At 35.1% G+C, this 21836-nt stretch overlaps 1 protein-coding gene across 1 annotated transcript; it reads left to right on the forward strand.

Moving 5' to 3' along the window:
• Window positions 1–2682: 2682 nt before the first annotated feature.
• Window positions 2683–21820, forward strand: LOC140158279 (uncharacterized). The gene is made up of 6 exons (XM_072181390.1): window positions 2683–2928; window positions 5770–6096; window positions 8400–8609; window positions 18585–18680; window positions 20102–20183; window positions 20527–21820. Exons 1-6 carry the CDS (start codon window positions 2880–2882, stop codon window positions 20960–20962), a joined length of 1200 nt encoding a protein of 399 aa, XP_072037491.1. The 5' UTR covers window positions 2683–2879; the 3' UTR covers window positions 20963–21820.
• Window positions 21821–21836: the final 16 nt, after the last annotated feature.

The following is a 21836-nucleotide window of genomic DNA, read 5'->3' on the forward strand; positions in this document are numbered from 1 at the left end:
CCAAATGACCTTCTGCATGACAACTTCTTTAACACCAGCACCTTAAACCACCCCTACAATACCAGACATGCACATGACCCCTATATTACTCCCACGCGAACGATTTTGGCTAGTAATACGATGAAATCACAGGGGCCAAAACTATGGAATGAACTTCATAATGATATCAAAAATTCACCATCTTGTGCATCCTTCAAATCTAAAATCAAGAAAAACATAATCAGTAGCTACATTTCCAATTAACTCTCTCTTTCTCTCTCTCTCTCTTTCTCTCCCTTTCTCTCTGTTTCCCTCCCTCTTATTATTGTCGGATTATTGATTTGTTCCAATGTTATTCTGTAATTAGTTAAAGAGGTCCCTGCACCCCCACGCTCCGCGTTTAGCAGGGACCTCGTCATTCAATATCCTTCATGTTGATGTATGTATTATACGTATAACTATTTGATTTTTTAATGTAAGACTTATTGTAGGCCTATACCTACATTATTATGTAAATATGATTGTTATACTATATTATGATTGTTATAATATATTATTATACCCTGTATTCATGTTTTGATCTCAAATATACTTTATTATTATATCCTGAATACCTATATTTAATTTGTTAAATGTAAGATTTATTGTAGGCCTGGTCCTACATTCACATGCATTTATGATAGTATATTATATTAATATACCATGTATACCTCATTATTCATGTTGATGAATTTACTTGTATAATCTTGCCAACTCTGTTATTCTATCCTGGATACCTATATTATCATGTATAACGGTATCTTTATTTTATGGCCATATCCTCAGTCATACTTCTAATCATGTTAAATATATTATACAGTACATTGTTTATGGTATACAGCTTGATAATTCTTGCATTGATAATTGCTTTCACCATTAATATTGCTGTTCAATGTTACTTCAACTGATTTGTATACATACATATATCGATCTATGTTATTTGTATTTATAAACTGTATTTGATGATATTGATTGATGAATAAAATATGAATGAATGAATGAATGTTGTTGGATCTCAGTCCGACGTTAAACCAACCGAGGTCCAATTCTGTTAAGGATCATTCTGATGTTGGCTTTTGCTACGATTTAACTTAGGCCGATGCTTCTGTAAGTGCCTCCAATACTAATTGCTGACCTGATTTAGGGATTGGTATCTCCCATGATAGCAGTGCTCATCCAGGTCACATCTCTTCAGCACTTCCGGAGGTATTCCACCTTTACCGCCGAATTTGCCTTCGACAAGTCCTTCCTTAGCTTTGTCATATTCGCCTTGATCAAAGGCCCGATGCAAATGTCTAGTTTGATTAGGATTAGCATCTTCATCACTGATGTCAGAGGAGCTACATAGGAAGGTTCTTTTGACATTCTGACGCTGTGTCATTGCCCTGCTGACCTTTACCGCACCTTTTCTACAAGTGATTTGCATAATGATGCTTGGATCTTACTGTCTAGATCCTCTTCTATAGCTAGGTTATAGGCTTCGTCGAGGTACTTCTTTGCAGCATTTTATCCTAGCCTATAATTCTTGTCTGTAGTCCTTTTGGTACATGCCATATTTATCATGTACATGTATATTCCAAATCTCATCCCAAGCACGAGTTACTCTGTGAGATTTCTGGCCTTACTAGTCTTGCAGCGTTTCCTTCATATTCCGTCCATTTGTTGTAATTTGATGTTATTTTAAAATATTACAAAGTGCTATGCAAATAGAAATGTATATTCCAAATCTCATCCCAAGCACGAGTTACTCTGTGAGATTTCTGGCCTTACTAGTCTTGCAGCGTTTCCCTCATATTCCGTCCATTTGTTGTAATTTGATGTTATTTTAAAATAATACAAAGTGCTATGCAAATAGAAATGTAATAATTCATGTGATTTTTTTACGGATGATCTCAACCTCAAATGAACAGAAAATTTCTAAAAATAAGTTTCTCATTCAAACGATGACCTCTCTATCTGTACCACTATTTTTTGTATGAAAGTAACAATAATAGAATAACAGTTATATTTTAATCACGGTTTCAAATATATACTAGGGAGACTGCCGTTTTAATGTTAGGGGATAAGCAACAGGACTGGCAAAAAATTATTTCCACGTTTGCTATCGTTGGCACTATCAAAATGTTTATAGAAAATTCAAAGCTATGTCCTGACAAAGATGGTTTTATGAGCTGGAAGTTTATGTTCTACTACTATTCCAAAAGGCAGCACTCTCCATAATTTAATTCCCTTATTTTCCTTAACAAAAACGCCTCATTTTTAGCCAGTGACTGTAGACCATTGATTGTATACTAATGCTGTTACAAAATCAAGTGTGTGATATAATTTGTATATTTGTTGTTTGAAAGACAAAGGTACAGTGTTTATGCGATCATAGAGAAATACCATGAAAATAATCCATATACGGGGTTGCAGGTCAACTTTCATTACATACTGACCGACCATCGTATAGAGCTATATAGACATGATTTGTTTGTTGTAAATAAAAACAAAACTATTTCCTTTAAATACAACTCGTCATTTACCGTGAAATTTCTTTCAGTGCGTTAAACAGCTAAGTTAAACATGCACCCATGACAACGACAAAGGCAACGAAACAAAATCTGTTGCCAGTTCAATGAGTTTTGTGGGAACGTGACCTTTATCACAAACACCTGTAACAAACAGAAATATCGAAAAAGTCACTGGAGGTGGTGTCCACACATACTTCAAGGAAATACATTATTTGAGCAAAAGTCACGGTTTAAAGGTATTTCACGCTGTTGCTCAAATATGTTCTTCGCTGCTGATAGTGGCCATATTCCATTGCGTGAATTATTTCAGTGTAAAAATGCGGTGTTTTAGCAAAGTTTGCATGCAACATGAGAGTCTACATCTTAATGGTGATATGGTTTAAGTGTGCATATACAGGTAAGTAAAAGTATTTAGTATTTAAGGTGGTACCATGATTAATTTTGCATTGTTCTAAAAAAATAACTACACACTGGTAACAAAAGTTATGTTTATTATAGGGGCAAGGAATCCAATTTCTTCACCGAAATTTCAGTGATTCAAGACAAGTAGTTCATTATGTATGTTAAGAAATGAGGTACATTCTAGCGGTACCTTTTTTCTTGTCATAAATAACGAACCGCATGTCTTGAGTCACTGAAATTCCAGCGTGGTAACTGGATTCCTTGCCCCTATATCATATACATAACTTTTGTTGCCAGTGTGTTATTATTTTTTGAAAAAAATGCAAAAATAGTCACGAATTATCAAAAGTACCACATAATTTCTTCAAATTTTCGTCCGAATTTTAGTAATATTAATGACACGTTTTTACTCTATGCCGTCCCAATAAGATACCTGTAAATTTCTGTGGGACAATTCCCTCTGCACTGTGTCTCATTATCAAAATGCTCTCTACATGACGTTACGGCTAGGATTGTGCGACTACATTGTTTTTAGTAGTCGACTAGTCGGCACACAGTGTCATCGCCCTGATATCCTCATGGCAGAAATCGCCATGGTAGGTTGAATCCACAGCCACGCATGACCATTTTGTTCCAATCTTTTTAATATTTTGAGACGCATAATGGGCCGAGGGACATCCGGCTAAGGCTATTGACAATATAGCCTGGTGACTGATCTCTGTAGATACCAGTGAGCATGGTATACAGGGTCATCTGCTTTTAGACTGCCTCCACCAGTGGCCTACGTTGCGCTATAGTACCGTGTATCTTCACGTAACCCGAGTGTTTACGAATGAGGGCAGCTGTCATTTTTGTTAGTTTTTGAGTTCAATACGCACGGTTCTTTCGCAATACGCAAGCTAACGACTATCTATTCTTTCAACACATATATTCAAGTGCAAGCCTTGAAATCGGCTTCTTTAGATATTCATCATTTTCTACCCCGGTATCCAATGATTTATCGTCTGAATATCAAATCGTGCAAAGCACATACATGTGTATCGATCCCGGGTATTGATTTTAGTGTCTCTGCTGTACAATGTAATTATTTACCAAGCGATGTCGGTGTGCGGCACCAAATAGTCGCGACTAGTCGACTATTGACGTCTATTTGGAGGTCAACATTTGGGTAAAAACTGAAGATCACTTTCACGCCTAAAATGCACGTCTAAGGTATATTTAAGGATGAATTATTATTATTGGAACATATATTACAAAACTTGTTTTACAAACTGGACTGGGGGATCCAAATGCCGGTAAATGTGGCAATGTTAACCGACAATAATACGAGGCATGGCAAATACAATAGGTCCACCTTGCACATAAAACAATTTCAGCAACATTTGTATGGATGTCAAACAATCAGTTTGCAAAACTTTGTATTAAAGTTGTATTATTTAATGTATCTTAGGAACACATTATTATAGTCGTCATTTGTCAACTATCAGTAAGTCATAGTCGAAAGTCGCGACTATCGCTGTTAGCTATGACTATTGGCTACTTAGTCGCGCAACCCTAGTATGACCGCTCGACGCGACTTTATCAAATTGCGCAGATACTCTATTGGTGTTTTAGTCATGTTATTGTAATCGAAACCCCGTGCGATAACAAACGATTGACTGCCGATTATCAGCGGATCACAAGTCAGTGGCTCCAGAACCCGACCCTCAATAATTTTAGTGGCCCATGGGCCAGTGCTACAGGGCCACACAGTCCCCAAAAACTTGAGCCAGGCCCCATTAGTCCCGCCCCGATATTTACTATCCGGAGCCTACACTGAAAGCCTAACTGGAGTCAGGGTGACTCTAAAAGCAGAGTCCAGCCACTATGCGACTCTATGTGTAAAATGACTCCATATTGGGAGTCATCTGACTCCCTTGAAGAGTCATAAATTTCTTGACTCCGTGGAAGAGGCACCGTTGATGACTCTTTACAGGAGTCATTTGACTCCCAATATGGAGTCATTTTAGACATAGAGTCGCGTTGTGGCTGGACTCTGCTTCTAGAGTAACCCAGACTCCATTTATAGAGTCACCCTGACTCCATTACAGGGTCACACCGAAAGTTCTGAAATAGCATAATGATACATCAAGATAAAATTTCAAAGTATATACCTACCGGAATAGGAGACTTTACTTTGAGTTTCACGCCATAGGCGATCGTCAGACGACAGAATCGAGAAATCTAGGTTGAACCACAATCCCTTAGGAATGGGAGAATATACATTCCATGGTGTCAACAGCCAAACTATTCCAGAGTCTAACTCTCTTGAAGAGTCATAAATTTTTTGACTCCGTCGACGACTCTGAATGTAGAGTCAATTGACTCCACAAGTAGAGTCAACTGACCCTCCTGTGACAATCAGGTGACTCCTTTTGAGAGTCAGTGCCAGTTCCACTTAGAGAGTCACTTGACTCTAGTCTAGCTATCAGTGTATACAAGGTACAACGGAACATTGTTGGCGAGTAAAGAATTTGTATTCACTTCTTGTTACTCGAAATCCAACTTCGAAAGTAACTGATAAGAACCATGCATACAGAACAAAAATTTGGAACAGGCCAATATGAGGACAATTGATGCCTATAGCCGGGCCGAAGGACGATGCACATTACCACTCTTGGTCATTTCTTGGTATTTCGAGCCAGGGGGAACTTGCCCTCGGCACGCCTCTGGTTATGCATTATTCTGACGAAACATATTTTTGTATTTCTTTTCTTTTTTGTGTGAAAAATACTGCACAGTAAAGAATTGCAGAGTTTAATTTATTTGTGAATGTCGATAATATATTAATTTACAGATGACGATGCCTACCTTGGCTGCTTTTTTGACGCATATACTGCACCATTCGGCCCAACTGATAATAATCTTCGAGTGCTACCACTTGGAGGAATCAGTACTCTTAACATGACAATTGGCAGATGTATCAACCATTGTGTTGATCTCCAGGATGACATCCAGTATGCAGGGGTGGAAACTGGTAACGAGTGTTACTGTGGTACTGCAGATGCAGACTATGACCAAGGTGGTCGGGGTAAACGCTCTGATGAGGAATGTAGAATAAAACCATGTGTCGGTAATGAAAATCAGGCATGTGGAGATGATTTCAGAATAGCTGTATATGATCGTAAGTTTATGTAGTTAGCTCATGATTGAAACATTAATGTTTTTTCACATTTGTAGTAGATATACAGGGTGTCTCAATAAAAATAGGCCCTCGGCCCTAATTTGGTAAAACAACCTAACTCGAAGATAGAAGTTTTACCTAATTAAGGCTCTGCTGAAAAATATTTAGACCTGCTTTGGTGAAAACCCCGAGTTTTGGGAACACAATAATAAGTTGGACACTTGAAAAAAAGAAATGGCATGAAGGCTTTTAAACTTTTTTCAGTACAGTCCTAATTAGGCATAAAAGTCTATATCGAGTTAGGTCGTTTTACCAAATTAGGGCCGCCCTGTGGATCGGGGGACATAACTTAAAATATCAGCAGTAAAATTAAAATTTTCTTGCAGATTCAAAATCCATGAAGTGTCTTCTATAGATTGGTGCATAAGTCATCAAAATCCGTCCACTCGTCACTGAGATAATTGGGAAACTACAAATAGACTCATTTTTGGACCTTTCCAATGGGACAATACACATTAACAATAATGTGCTGCATTGTAGTTTAGAATGGAAGAAATTAACGAAGTTAATGGTTGACTAAGTATTGTTGGTAAAAGCAGACAAAAAAAAAAAAAAAATCGATTTTCATTATCTAAATCAAAATATTATTGAAAAATAACACCTTGATGTTTTGCAAAACTTCATACTTTGAAAACCTGCCTGATTTATTGTTGTTAATTAGTTATGTATGTTTTACAAAAGTGATGCTGTTTCATCCCTTTTGACAACATAACTCGAGAACCACAGGACCTACAAAAGTATATCTGTAAATATCAATGCCAAAGCTCACTACCAATATGATATGAACTACCAAATCGCAATAGTTTGAAATAGTGTCAAACCTTAACTCCCAGTGTTGCTAGATAGGAGATAACTTGTCTGATCAGCAACTAATGCCTCTTTTCTGTTATTCATGTTGTTTATCAATTTTTGGTTATTTCACCATCAATACCTGGACATTTTATTTTGATGAACCAATTTCAAATTCAAATTCAAAAAATCAAATATTTCAGCCACTTCAATATAAAGTTCAGCCCTTCTGTTGATTGACAAATGTATGTATAATAATAAGTACATTAAGTACATATCATTAGATTTATGAAGTTTACTTAAACATGTTAAATATCAAAAGTACAAAAAAATATCAAATTTTAATAATTTGCCATAAAATGTGTGTTATATCGCAAATTTCAAAAAAAAATTTGATATCAGAAGGACATTCCTTGTATTCAGAATGCAATTCCATATGTCTGATGTGTTCTCAGGTCCCACAAAAATACTGTGCAAGCGTTACTATCCAAGCCCTTAACCCAAAGAGAAACGTGTAAAAAACATTCTTTGGGAGATTGATTGATTGATTTTGAACTCCTACTCAGCAGCACTTGGCGTTTCCTTTTATTTCTTTTATAACAAACTACACATTATTGTTAATGTGTATTACCCCATTGGAATGGTCCAAAAATGTATCTATTTGTATAAACTTAATTATCTCAGTGACGCGTGAACGGATTTGAATCATTTTTGCACCATTCTTTAGCGGATACTTCATGAAAAGAAATATTTTTATTTTACTGCCGATATTTTAGGTTATGCACCACTTTCCATAGGGCCTATTTTTATTGAGACACCCTGTATGTTGTTGGAATTACATTCTCATCCATATTAAGGTGGTACTACACCCCTTGATAAATTTGTAACTATTTTGGCATTTTTCTCAAAAAATAATAACACACTGGTAACAAAAGTTATGTATATTATAGGGGCAAGGAATCCAGTTACTACACTGGAATTTCAGTGACTGAAGACAAGCGGTACGTTATCATTTCTTAACATTATAATGAACCACTTGTCTTGAATCACTGAAATTTCAGTGAAGTAATTGGATTCCTTGCCTCTATAATATACATAACATTTGTTACCAGTGTGTAGTTATTTTTGAAAAAAAAGCAAAATTAGTCACAAAATTGAATACTTATGAGTGGTAAGTACACTACACCAACTTTTCGATTTTACTTCAAAAATTCTTTTTAACTTGGATATATTTAGCGTGTCAACCAGCGCATTATGCAGGAATTGAAGAAACGAAAGAGGCATGCACTATTACGAAATTGCACATATTTTTTCCAGCCCCTCTTTCCTTGCTTTATTCCTTTTTTCTTCTCTATTTACTCCTTTATAAAACGACGATGCAACTACCAGGAAATGAACCAAATCTATTGATATTGTTCGTAGTATTTGCATTAAGTTTCTTTTATATTTTCCAGTGTCTCTAATTCGATGTCAGCTTCCAGAAATGCATAAATTTCTTTATTCAGAAGACTTTGTACCAGTACATAATTCCATAACTTTTGAATGCCGACGTGAATATACTCTGGTGGGAACACCTTCAGTACAATGCATATTTGACGATTCCATTACTGATACAAGATGGGAAACAGGACTTCCAATTTGCATTCCTACATCAATACCTTCAGGTATGTGATGTAAAGAATAATTAATGAAATAGAATACTGACATTCAAATTTCTGAAATTAGCATTATAATTATCGTTAAGTCTTGACGACTCAATTAAAGCAATATTTTAACGTTTCCATAAAAATATGTTTCCCTTTCATTTTGAGCCGAATAAATGAGGTAAAACAAAGATAATCGCTATTTAATGTTTTTAATTTAAGTGCTGATGTCGCCAATGAATGCGTGTCACTCCACCAGTCATGGATGTGTCATTTTGATTATGTCATGAACATTCCGTACAGCGTTATGCATACCGCGTATGATAGTTCGACTGCTATTTCGATCATATGAATGAAAGGAGTGTTTTGTGATTCTAGTATCCTATTTTTTTGACATTTTTTAGAAGATATCCACACCAAAAATTATTCCCAAAATTTAAGTTGTGAGTTGTTTGTGAGTTTTAGCACGTACATATGAAATGACCGTCGTATTGTATAGTTAAGTAAAAACACTAATGGCATTTTTCCAAATATTGTCAAACTTAGAGTATAAGGCAGATCTGAAACTACGCTGACAAATAAATGATATACTCATGGTCGGTCACTATGCACCTTTGTTCCATAACCATTAAGGTATAGGACATTTTTTGTTTTTGCTATAGCCCCCGAATGAAATGTATTTAATTATGTTTGTACTCACTCAGGTAGCACTGTGTGTGAATTTTACATCCGAACTAAGTGCTATTCTTTTTTTTATGGGCATTTTAGTGTCTAAAATGGCCCAAAATAAGGGTTTTTCAATATTGCCGTCCATAATCGTCACCCCCATAGATTTTACATGTAAAATAAAAAGGCTCATACAAATTAAATAGCACCTACAATCTACGAAAAAAGTCCTTGGAACGCTTGGTACACTCTGTCGAAATCCCGTGCAGAATTTCATATGGTCATGGAAATGACGTATATTTTGCCTGGAAACAAGCATGACATCTACAACAATGATTTACCCTTCCCCTCTCCCCATCAATCAATGTTGGAACACATTGGGAAACCGCTGAAGACCTTGGCATTTCTCAACAGTGAACGGGGAGAGGGGTGAGAGTTTTCCGTTATTTACACGCAAGCGTTCCAAGACATATTTCGTTGATTGTCTCTACCGAATGCAAAATATTTCATATAAATTTCGTTTTTGTGTCATAACTCAAAAACGGAATATCGTATGAGCTTCATATTGCACACGATTTGAGAGTGGATATTGGGCTTTGGAATCATAACAAAAATTGTTGAATAAGAAATTGGTTTATTTAGGGAGTGGTCACTGAAACCATCCCATATGCTAAACTACACACGTTTCGTAATTATGGCTCTAAACTGCTCTAAAATGTCATCTTTGTCCCATAACGTAAAAACAAAATGTTGTATGAACTTCATATTGCACACGATTTGGAAGTATATAATATTCCTTTGAACCATAATGAAATTGTTGATAAAGAAGTTGGAATATTTAGGGAATGGTCACTGAAAACACCTCCTTTGCTAAATTACACACATTTCGTAATTATGACTCTCTACTGTATGATACTGAGTCAAATCTCGTTTTTGTCACATAAGTAAAAAACACTACAAATATAATTTTTAAAGAAATATTACAATGTTTGCAGCATGTTTTCTAAAATGTTTTTGAATTTTATTAAAACGTTCTGTACCCTTTATAATATAACCTAACATGTAAATGTTTTCTGTAAAACTTGCGTTTGCTGAGTATAGGCCTATCCGAACGAATCAGAAAGATTAAGATGTAACAATTTGAAACAACTCATTTCTGAATATTATTTATAATAAAATACGCTTTTGCCGTGAGAAAAAAAAAGAAAACAACAATTCAATACACTTAAAGAAAAAATCGACCACCACGGGGACTCGAACCATTCACATCAATCAATAGTCAAAAGAGTATGAGTTGAAGGTCTAAGCCGTTGCGCCACGCTGTCATTTCGCAATCGAAATAACCAGTTTTGGTCTTTTATAGTAGTCAAGTATCGGGGAAAGTGTAAACCTGTATAGTGGAAATGGCAAAGTGCATCAGTTGACCATAATGACAAAATGGTCCAAAATCGACATTTTATGGTTTTAGGCCGCATCTCATGAAGCGTGACGTTCGTTTACCTTAGCTATACCAATTGAGAATGTTTGAATACAAAAGGAATGACAAATTGATCACATTTATGACATTTGTTAACAGTTTGCCATTTTGAATTGAAATAAATATCTATACGTATATATTAATATCAATGCAGGGCAAACTGCTCAGTATGCACGTTATTCAATGCAGCAGTTTACCATTACAGATTACCATTATGGGTTTACACTTTACACCCTTTGACTAGTCGTGTTTTAATTGCGTGAATCATTGCTAAATTATGCATTCATTATTTTCTATGCTTCTTTTTTTTCTTTCTTTGTATTAAAAATAACTAAAGAAAGAAAGAAAGAAAGAAAGAAAGAAAGAAAGAAAGAAAGAAAGAAAGAAAGAAAGAAAAAAAAAGAAAGAAAGAAAAAAGGAAAAAAAAAAAAAAAAAAGAAAGAAGGAAAGAAAAAAGAAAAATGAATGAATGAATGAATGAATGAATGAAAGAATGAAAGAAAACATGAGGTCCTGGGTTCGATTCCCAGGCAGTATTACTTTTTCTGTTTCATTTATTATTTCCGACGGTGAACCCGGTGAAAATATTTGTTTATCATAAATACATGAAGAATACATTTTTGATTTATTTTTTCTGTCTTTCTTTCTTCCTTTCTTTCTGTCTGTATGTTTGATTAATTAATTTAATTATTTCTTTCCCAAAAGCCCCCAATGAAATACTTTCCGATTTAAATGTGATCTTATAATAGTCCTACAAACCTCCTCCACCCTACCCCACATACATCCCACGCCCAACACCTCGCACGCACACACCCCCACATTATACACACACCCCATACACAAAAATGTGAAGCACAAATCTGCTGAAGATAGTTGTTACATCATGTCAAAAACAAGTTAATGCTATCTACTGAAGATAGTCGTAGTTTATTATTTACTTCCTTACAATCTTAACTTACATGCGGTTTTAGTATTTAATTAAAACTCATTTGTCTGTTTTCTAACGCTCGTTCACCTATCTGACAAGTGCTATGAAGGTGAACTTTAAATATTAATTTTAAAAATAAATTAAACAACTCGGAATCATGCAGCTTAGAGCCGTGATACGATTTCTCGGTTTTGAGATATAGCATAAAAATGTCATTAAATGCGTGTCTGTTAGGGTATGGGGTGTTTCAGTGTCCATTCCTGAACCAACCAATTTCTTTATCAACAATTGTATTATGAATCCTAAGTACATGGTCTGCTTCCAAATCCTGTGCAATATGAAGCTCATACAACATTCTGTTTTTGAGTTATGGGACAAAGACGACATTTTAGAGCATTTTAGCGCTATAATTGTGAAATGTGTGTATTTTAGCATAGGGGGTGATTACAGTGACCACTACCTAAATAAACCAATTTCTTTATCAACAATTTTTTTATGATTCCAAAGCATATAATCCACTCTCAAATCGTGTTTAATGTGAAGCTCATACGACATTCCGTTTTTGAGTTATGAGACAAAAACGAAATTCAGATGAAATATTTTGCATTCGGCAGAGACAATCTACGAAAAAAGTCCTTGGAACGCTTGGTACACTCTGTCGAAATCCCGTGCAGAATTTCATATGGTCATGGAAATGACGTATATTTTGCCTGGAAACAAGCATGACATCTACAACAATGATTTACCTTCCCTCTCCCCATCAATCAATGTTGGAACACATTGGGAAACCGCTGAAGACCTTGGCATTTCTCAACAGTGAACGGGGAGAGGGGTGAGAGTTTTCCGTTATTTACACGCAAGCGTTCCAAGACATATTTCGTTGATTGTCTCTACCGAATGCAAAATATTTCATATAAATTTCGTTTTTGTGTCATAACTCAAAAACGGAATATCGTATGAGCTTCATATTGCACACGATTTGAGAGTGGATATTGGGCTTTGGAATCATAACAAAAATTGTTGAATAAGAAATTGGTTTATTTAGGGAGTGGTCACTGAAACCATCCCATATGCTAAACTACACACGTTTCGTAATTATGGCTCTAAACTGCTCTAAAATGTCATTTTGTCCCATAACGTAAAAACAAAATGTTGTATGAACTTCATATTGCACACGATTTGGAAGTATATAATATTCCTTTGAACCATAATGAAATTGTTGATAAAGAAGTTGGAATATTTAGGGAATGGTCACTGAAAACACCTCCTTTGCTAAATTACACACATTTCGTAATTATGACTCTCTACTGTATGATACTGAGTCAAATCTCGTTTTTGTTTCCTAATTCAAAAACACTACAAATATAATTTTAAAGAAATATTACAATGTTTGCAGCATGTTTTCTAAAATGTTTTTGAATTTTATTAAAACGTTCTGTACCCTTTATAATATAACCTAACATGTAAATGTTTTCTGTAAAACTTGCGTTTGCTGAGTATAGGCCTATCCGAACGAATCAGAAAGATTAAGATGTAACAATTTGAAACAACTCATTTCTGAATATTATTTATAATAAAATACGCTTTTGCCGTGAGAAAAAAACAGAAAACAACAATTCAATACACTTAAAGAAAAAATCGACCACCACGGGGACTCGAACCATTCACATCAATCAATAGTCAAAAGAGTATGAGTTGAAGGTCTAAGCCGTTGCGCCACGCTGTCATTTCGCAATCGAAATAACCAGTTTTGGTCTTTTATAGTAGTCAAGTATCGGGGAAAGTGTAAACCTGTATAGTGGAAATGGCAAAGTGCATCAGTTGACCATAATGACAAAATGGTCCAAAATCGACATTTTATGGTTTTTAGGCCGCATCTCATGAAGCGTGACGTTCGTTTACCTTAGCTATACCAATTGAGAATGTTTGAATACAAAAGGAATGACAAATTGATCACATTTATGACATTTGTTAACAGTTTGCCATTTTGAATTGAAATAAATATCTATACGTATATATTAATATCAATGCAGGGCAAACTGCTCAGTATGCACGTTATTCAATGCAGCAGTTTACCATTACAGATTACCATTATGGGTTTACACTTTACACCCTTTGACTAGTCGTGTTTTAATTGCGTGAATCATTGCTAAATTATGCATTCATTATTTTCTATGCTTCTTTTTTTTCTTTCTTTGTATTAAAAATAACTAAAGAAAGAAAGAAAGAAAGAAAGAAAGAAAGAAAGAAAGAAAGAAAGAAAGAAAGAAAGAAAGAAAAAAAGGAAAAAAAAAAAAAAAAAAGAAAGAAAGAAAGAAAGAAGGAAAGAAAAATGAATGAATGAATGAATGAATGAATGAAAGACATTTGAAATAAATAAAAACATGAACGTGGAAAAGGGTTGAAGTGACCGCTTATAGGTTCAAATTGCAAGCAGCTTAATCACGAAGCTCCCGTGGCAAAGTGGTTAAGGCATAGGTCTTGTAAACATGAGGTCCTGGGTTCGATTCCCAGGCAGTATTACTTTTTCTGTTTCATTTATTATTTCCGACGGTGAACCCGGTGAAAATATTTGTTTATCATAAATACATGAAGAATACATTTTGATTTATTTTTTCTGTCTTTCTTTCTTCCTTTCTTTCTGTCTATATGTTTGATTAATTAATTTAATTATTTCTTTCCCAAAAGCCCCCAATGAAATACTTTCCGATTTAAATGTGATCTTATAATAGTCCTACAAACCTCCTCCACCCTACCCCACATACATCCCACGCCCAACACCTCGCACGCACACACCCCCCACATTATACACACACCCCATACACAAAAATGTGAAGCACAAATCTGCTGAAGATAGTTGTTACATCATGTCAAAAACAAGTTAATGCTATCTACTGAAGATAGTCGTAGTTTATTATTTACTTCCTTACAATCTTAACTTACATGCGGTTTTAGTATTTAATTAAAACTCATTTGTCTGTTTTCTAACGCTCGTTCACCTATCTGACAAGTGCTATGAAGGTGAACTTTAAATATTAATTTTAAAAATAAATTAAACAACTCGGAATCATGCAGCTTAGAGCCGTGATACGATTTCTCGGTTTTGAGATATAGCATAAAAATGTCATTAAATGCGTGTATGTTAGGGTATGGGGTGTTTCAGTGTCCATTCCCTGAACCAACCAATTTCTTTATCAACAATTGTATTATGAATCCTAAGTACATGGTCTGCTTCCAAATCCTGTGCAATATGAAGCTCATACAACATTCTGTTTTTGAGTTATGGGACAAAGACGACATTTTAGAGCATTTTAGCGCTATAATTGTGAAATGTGTGTATTTTAGCATAGGGGGTGATTACAGTGACCACTACCTAAATAAACCAATTTCTTTATCAACAATTTTTTTATGATTCCAAAGCATATAATCCACTCTCAAATCGTGTTTAATGTGAAGCTCATACGACATTCCGTTTTTGAGTTATGAGACAAAAACGAAATTCAGATGAAATATTTTGCATTCGGCAGAGACAATCTACGAAAAAAGTCCTTGGAACGCTTGGTACACTCTGTCGAAATCCCGTGCAGAATTTCATATGGTCATGGAAATGACGTATATTTTGCCTGGAAACAAGCATGACATCTACAACAATGATTTACCCTTCCCCTCTCCCCATCAATCAATGTTGGAACACATTGGGAAACCGCTGAAGACCTTGGCATTTCTCAACAGTGAACGGGGGAGAGGGGGTGAGAGTTTTCCGTTATTTACACGCAAGCGTTCCAAGACATATTTCGTTGATTGTCTCTACCGAATGCAAAATATTTCATATAAATTTCGTTTTTGTGTCATAACTCAAAAACGGAATATCATATGAGCTTCATATTGCACACGATTTGAGAGTGGATATTGGGCTTTGGAATCATAACAAAAATTGTTGAATAAGAAATTGGTTTATTTAGGGAGTGGTCACTGAAACCATCCCATATGCTAAACTACACACGTTTCGTAATTATGGCTCTAAACTGCTCTAAAATGTCATTTTTGTCCCATAACGTAAAAACAAAATGTTGTATGAACTTCATATTGCACACGATTTGGAAGTATATAATATTCCTTTGAACCATAATGAAATTGTTGATAAAGAAGTTGGAATATTTAGGGAATGGTCACTGAAAACACCTCCTTTGCTAAATTACACACATTTCGTAATTATGACTCTCTACTGTATGATACTGAGTCAAATCTCGTTTTTGTCCCCTAATTCAAAAACACTACAAATATAATTTTTAAAGAAATATTACAATGTTTGCAGCATGTTTTCTAAAATGTTTTTGAATTTTATTAAAACGTTCTGTACCCTTTATAATATAACCTAACATGTAAATGTTTTCTGTAAAACTTGCGTTTGCTGAGTATAGGCCTATCCGAACGAATCAGAAAGATTAAGATGTAACAATTTGAAACAACTCATTTCTGAATATTATTTATAATAAAATACGCTTTTGCCGTGAGAAAAAAAAAGAAAACAACAATTCAATACACTTAAAGAAAAAATCGACCACCACGGGGACTCGAACCATTCACATCAATCAATAGTCAAAAGAGTATGAGTTGAAGGTCTAAGCCGTTGCGCCACGCTGTCATTTCGCAATCGAAATAACCAGTTTTGGTCTTTTATAGTAGTCAAGTATCGGGGAAAGTGTAAACCTGTATAGTGGAAATGGCAAAGTGCATCAGTTGACCATAATGACAAAATGGTCCAAAATCGACATTTTATGGTTTTTAGGCCGCATCTCATGAAGCGTGACGTTCGTTTACCTTAGCTATACCAATTGAGAATGTTTGAATACAAAAGGAATGACAAATTGATCACATTTATGACATTTGTTAACAGTTTGCCATTTTGAATTGAAATAAATATCTATACGTATATATTAATATCAATGCAGGGCAAACTGCTCAGTATGCACGTTATTCAATGCAGCAGTTTACCATTACAGATTACCATTATGGGTTTACACTTTACACCCTTTGACTAGTCGTGTTTTAATTGCGTGAATCATTGCTAAATTATGCATTCATTATTTTCTATGCTTCTTTTTTTTTTTTTTTGTATCATAACTAAAGAAAGAAAGAAAGAAAGAAAGAAAGAAGAGAAAAGAAAGAAAGAAAGAAAGAAAGAAAGAAAGAAGGAAAAAAAAAAGAAAAAAAGAAAGAAAGAAAGAAAGAAGGAAAGAAAAATGAATGAATGAATGAATGAATGAATGAAAGACATTTGAAATAAATAAAAACATGAACGTGGAAAAAGGTTGAAGTGACCGTTTATAGGTTCAAATTGCAAGCAGCTTAATCACGAAGCTCCCGTGGCAAAGTGGTTAAGGCATAGGTCTTATAAACATGAGGTCCTGGGTTCGATTCCCAGGCAGTATTACTTTTTCTGTTTCATTTATTATTTCCGACGGTGAACCCGGTGAAAATATTTGTTTATCATAAATACATGAAGAATACATTTTTGATTTATTTTTTCTGTCTTTCTTTCTTCCTTTCTTTCTGTCTGTATGTTTGATTAATTAATTTAATTATTTCTTTCCCAAAAGCCCCCAATGAAATACTTTCCGATTTAAATGTGATCTTATAATAGTCCTACAAACCTCCTCCACCCTACCCCACATACATCCCACGCCCAACACCTCGCACGCACACACCCCCACATTATACACACACCCCATACACAAAAATGTGAAGCACAAATCTGCTGAAGATAGTTGTTACATCATGTCAAAAACAAGTTAATGCTATCTACTGAAGATAGTCGTAGTTTATTATTTACTTCCTTACAATCTTAACTTACATGCGGTTTTAGTATTTAATTAAAACTCATTTGTCTGTTTTCTAACGCTCGTTCACCTATCTGACAAGTGCTATGAAGGTGAACTTTAAATATTAATTTTAAAAATAAATTAAACAACTCGGAATCATGCAGCTTAGAGCCGTGATACGATTTCTCGGTTTTGAGATATAGCATAAAAATGTCATTAAATGCGTGTATGTTAGGGTATGGGGTGTTTCAGTGTCCATTCCCTGAACCAACCAATTTCTTTATCAACAATTGTATTATGAATCCTAAGTACATGGTCTGCTTCCAAATCCTGTGCAATATGAAGCTCATACAACATTCTGTTTTTGAGTTATGGGACAAAGACGACATTTTAGAGCATTTTAGCGCTATAATTGTGAAATGTGTGTATTTTAGCATAGGGGTGAGTACAGTGACCATTACCTAAATAAACCAATTTCTTTATCAACAATTTTTTTATGATTCCAAAGCATATAATCCACTCTCAAATCGTGTTTAATGTGAAGCTCATACGACATTCCGTTTTTGAGTTATGAGACAAAAACGAAATTCAGATGAAATATTTTGCATTCGGCAGAGACAATCTACGAAAAAAGTCCTTGGAACGCTTGGTACACTCTGTCGAAATCCCGTGCAGAATTTCATATGGTCATGGAAATGACGTATATTTTGCCTGGAAACAAGCATGACATCTACAACGATGATTTACCTTTCCCGCTCCCCATCAATCAATGTTGGAACACATTGGGAAACCGCTGAAGACATTGGCATTTCTCAACATTGAACGGGGGCGAGGGGGCGAGAGTTTTCCGTTATTTACACGCAAGCGTTCCAAGACATATTTCGTTGATTGTAGTTCGGATATAAAATTCACACAAAATACTTTTTGAGTGATCACAAAGATAATTAAATACTTTTCATGCGGGGGTTATGTGGAATTTAAAAAAAATGTATTCCTTGTACAATGAAATTTCCATTGGAAACAAAGGTGTATGTCTCAATCAAGCTATCTGAGTCTTACTTTGCTATCGCTTTTATCATCACAACATTGTTTGTTATTTACAGAAAACGTACCTTCTTCAAGCACTGAAAGTATGAGATTGTTGACAATTACAACAGAAAGCAGTCAACCGTCGTCATCATATGAATCAGACACAACAGGTTAGTCAAACTATAGACGGTAGGTGTACTTCACATTTAAGTATAATGTTGGTGTCACTATTGGCTTTACCCCATCAAAATGGAAATGTTAGTATCTGATTAAAGCTATGTTTTTCTACTAACTCCATTAAGATATGACCTACCTTGACCTATGCCGTTCACTCCAACTGGGGGTTGAGTGGTGGCATCCGCATCACAATGTCCCGCCAAACTGTTCTGTCATCTGCTGTACGGCTGGCATTTACTATGGAGTTTAGGTCGGTTCTTTTGCAGTCAGCTAGCAGGCAGTCTCTCCACCTCTTTGGCGGTCTTCCTCTAGGTCTGACTCCCTGGATGTGACATTCAAAGGCCATCTTTGGAAGGCGTGAGGGAGGCATTCTCTGGACGTGGCCAAAATAATGCAGTCTCTTCCGGGTTATTCTGTCCAAGATGGAAAATTCAACACCCAGGGTTTTGCGGATGATGGTGTTTCTGATCCTGTCTCTCCGTGTTACTCCCATTATTTTCCTAAGGCACATCATCTCGAAAGTGAGCAGTCGATATACCTGAGATATATAAACATCTCAAAAAACGGAGCTAACCCCCCTTAAATAATGACCATTATTCACAAACTTCTATTTCTGCTTCCAACGCATTTTACAGATTTGTAATACAATAGCCCCCTTTTGAATTATGGCCATTATTTAAGGGGGATTAGTTACTTTTTTTGAGATGTTTATATCCTTAAGATAATATGAACACAAATCTGCCGACAAGTGGTACACTACCACTGCCATTACGTACTGCTCCATAATACACGTGCTTGCTTTTAATATCCAAACCGCTGGAGCAAATTTAAAGCCATAATGTACGATCTTATAATATGAAATTGGTTAATTTTTTTTTGCGATTTTGTAATGTTTACACATGTCCCAACTTGCACCTAAATGGAATCGGCCAAATTGGTAGTCTTTGTAGGTCAACAGAGCAAAGTTTGACAAATTATCATAATTTAAAAAGTATGATAATATGTCCTCCCATAGAACTGTGTGTTAAATGGCCAAAATAACCAGTGGGGTTTCTTTAATTTTACCTTGTTATTTCAACCTAAAATGAACAGCAACCCTTCTCGTCAGTTATTACTGATATTATTTCAACATTTTGAATAAAGAATAACAAAATCAAAATTTGACGGAAATCAAATTCAGGTTGGATTGGTGTTATGCCTCAATTTAAGATAGAAAACACCATGTGAAAAAAATTGGGCCAACTACTTTTAAACATATTAAATAAATCCTGTGATAATCGTAACGATCAAACTATCTAGTAAAAGTGTCTTTAATAATGTAATTTATTATAATAGAAAATATAAGAGTGATATCATAGTAGATATCTTTACAATAATGACACAGTTTCTATACTGATCTGATTTCCCCCCAAAGTAATAATAGCCGGAGCCGCTGGAGGAGCTGTTCTACTCGTCATATGTGTTATTGTAATGGTTATTGGGTGCTGTTGGAAAAAGTAAGTGTTTTTCATTTTTTTTCAACTTTACATTTCTATTGTTTTCTTTTCAACAATACAACTAGAGATACTTTCTAAGCGATGTGCTTGGGCCTGGGAAGGACAATTTTAAATTGTAATATTTTTATAGGGACATTTTTTTTAATTGTTATTGCCGATGATGTTAAAATGCTGTTGTTGATGTTAATTTTCCTGATTTGTGATCAATAAAAAAAAATTACCACGACTAATTTTGTAATTAGTAGACATCAGAAATATACCACATATACTTCCATCGCGTTTTAACTAAACCCCATATTTCGTTCTTCCTGTGTATATTAATCTTAATTTATGAACCTTTCAGAAGGCGAAACATAAGACATCGAGAAAGCACAGCACCTGTGTTATCAAACGAGGCACAAAATAACTACACATCAGACGAGGCACAAAATGACTACACATCCCGTGCATCTTCATACGCGACAGTCCACAAAGAAGCACCCGTCTACACAACAGTCAACAGGGACTCGTACAAGACACCTACCGTCCACGCTACTAATGGCGAAGCATTCCAACATCATGACAATTACGATAACTCACCGGTGCAACCATATTCATATAGTGATGTCACAATCAACTTATCAAAAGTACCAGATGTCATGATAACTGAGAGGCGAAATGACACAGATGACATAGAGGAGTCAGGGTGGGCTGAAAATGACCTTTATTCTAGGACTGGAGACAATGAGGAGGAAGAGGGATGGAATGATAATAGTCTATATGCAACTACAAGTCACTAAATTTCTGTGTATTATGTTGTCGTGTTAAGCAACTTCGAAAGATGTTGCATAGATTTACGTTAATGTTCGAAAAAGGATCGTATCTTCTGTGATGGAATATAAGTTTCATTGGTCATTGACCAGCTTACTTTAAATAAGCACAGCTCTTCGCTGCTCGAGTAAAATATGCGATAGCTTTCCGAGCACTCAAAATGAATTACAGCAATAAAAGTAACAACCGGGACAACATTTAGGTCTCTTGGGTGAAAATGTATCTTTAATACAAAAGATCAAAATTTTCAAATAATGTTCGGCTTTTCCTCCCAGCTACATACACTATAAGTACATATCATTAGATTTAAGTTTACTTCGAGGACTGGTAAATATCAAAAATATCAATTTTTAATAATTTGCCATAAATAATTTGTATTATATCATGAATTTCAAAAAATTAAATTTATTTGATATCAGAAGGACATTCCTAGGATTCAGAATGCAATCTGGTGTATCTGATGTGCTCTCAAGTACCACAAAATATTCTCTGCAAACGTTGCTATCCGATTCCTTAAATGCAAAACGAATTATCATTAAAAATATTTACCTCACCTTGTTTGTTGTATTAAGTTTGCCTTTAATTTCAAGTAAACAACTTTGGAAGTATAATTATTTTCACTTTCTCTAGCAAAGTCAACAAAGGCAATGATATCGAGTAGGGATACAGTAGAAAGGAAATAAATTTTCCGGTTCAATGAAAATTATATAATAGGTGACAACCCTAACCTTGTCCGTCTCAACACACATTAATAGATTAATGAATTAATAGTTAAACCATTGACGAATCTATAGGGTATTGCACGTACTCATTTGAGGAAGTATATAAAAAATAGCCACATAT

Source organism: Amphiura filiformis, chromosome 8, assembly GCF_039555335.1.
Source record: "Amphiura filiformis chromosome 8, Afil_fr2py, whole genome shotgun sequence".
Taxonomy (NCBI): Eukaryota; Metazoa; Echinodermata; class Ophiuroidea; order Amphilepidida; family Amphiuridae; genus Amphiura; species Amphiura filiformis.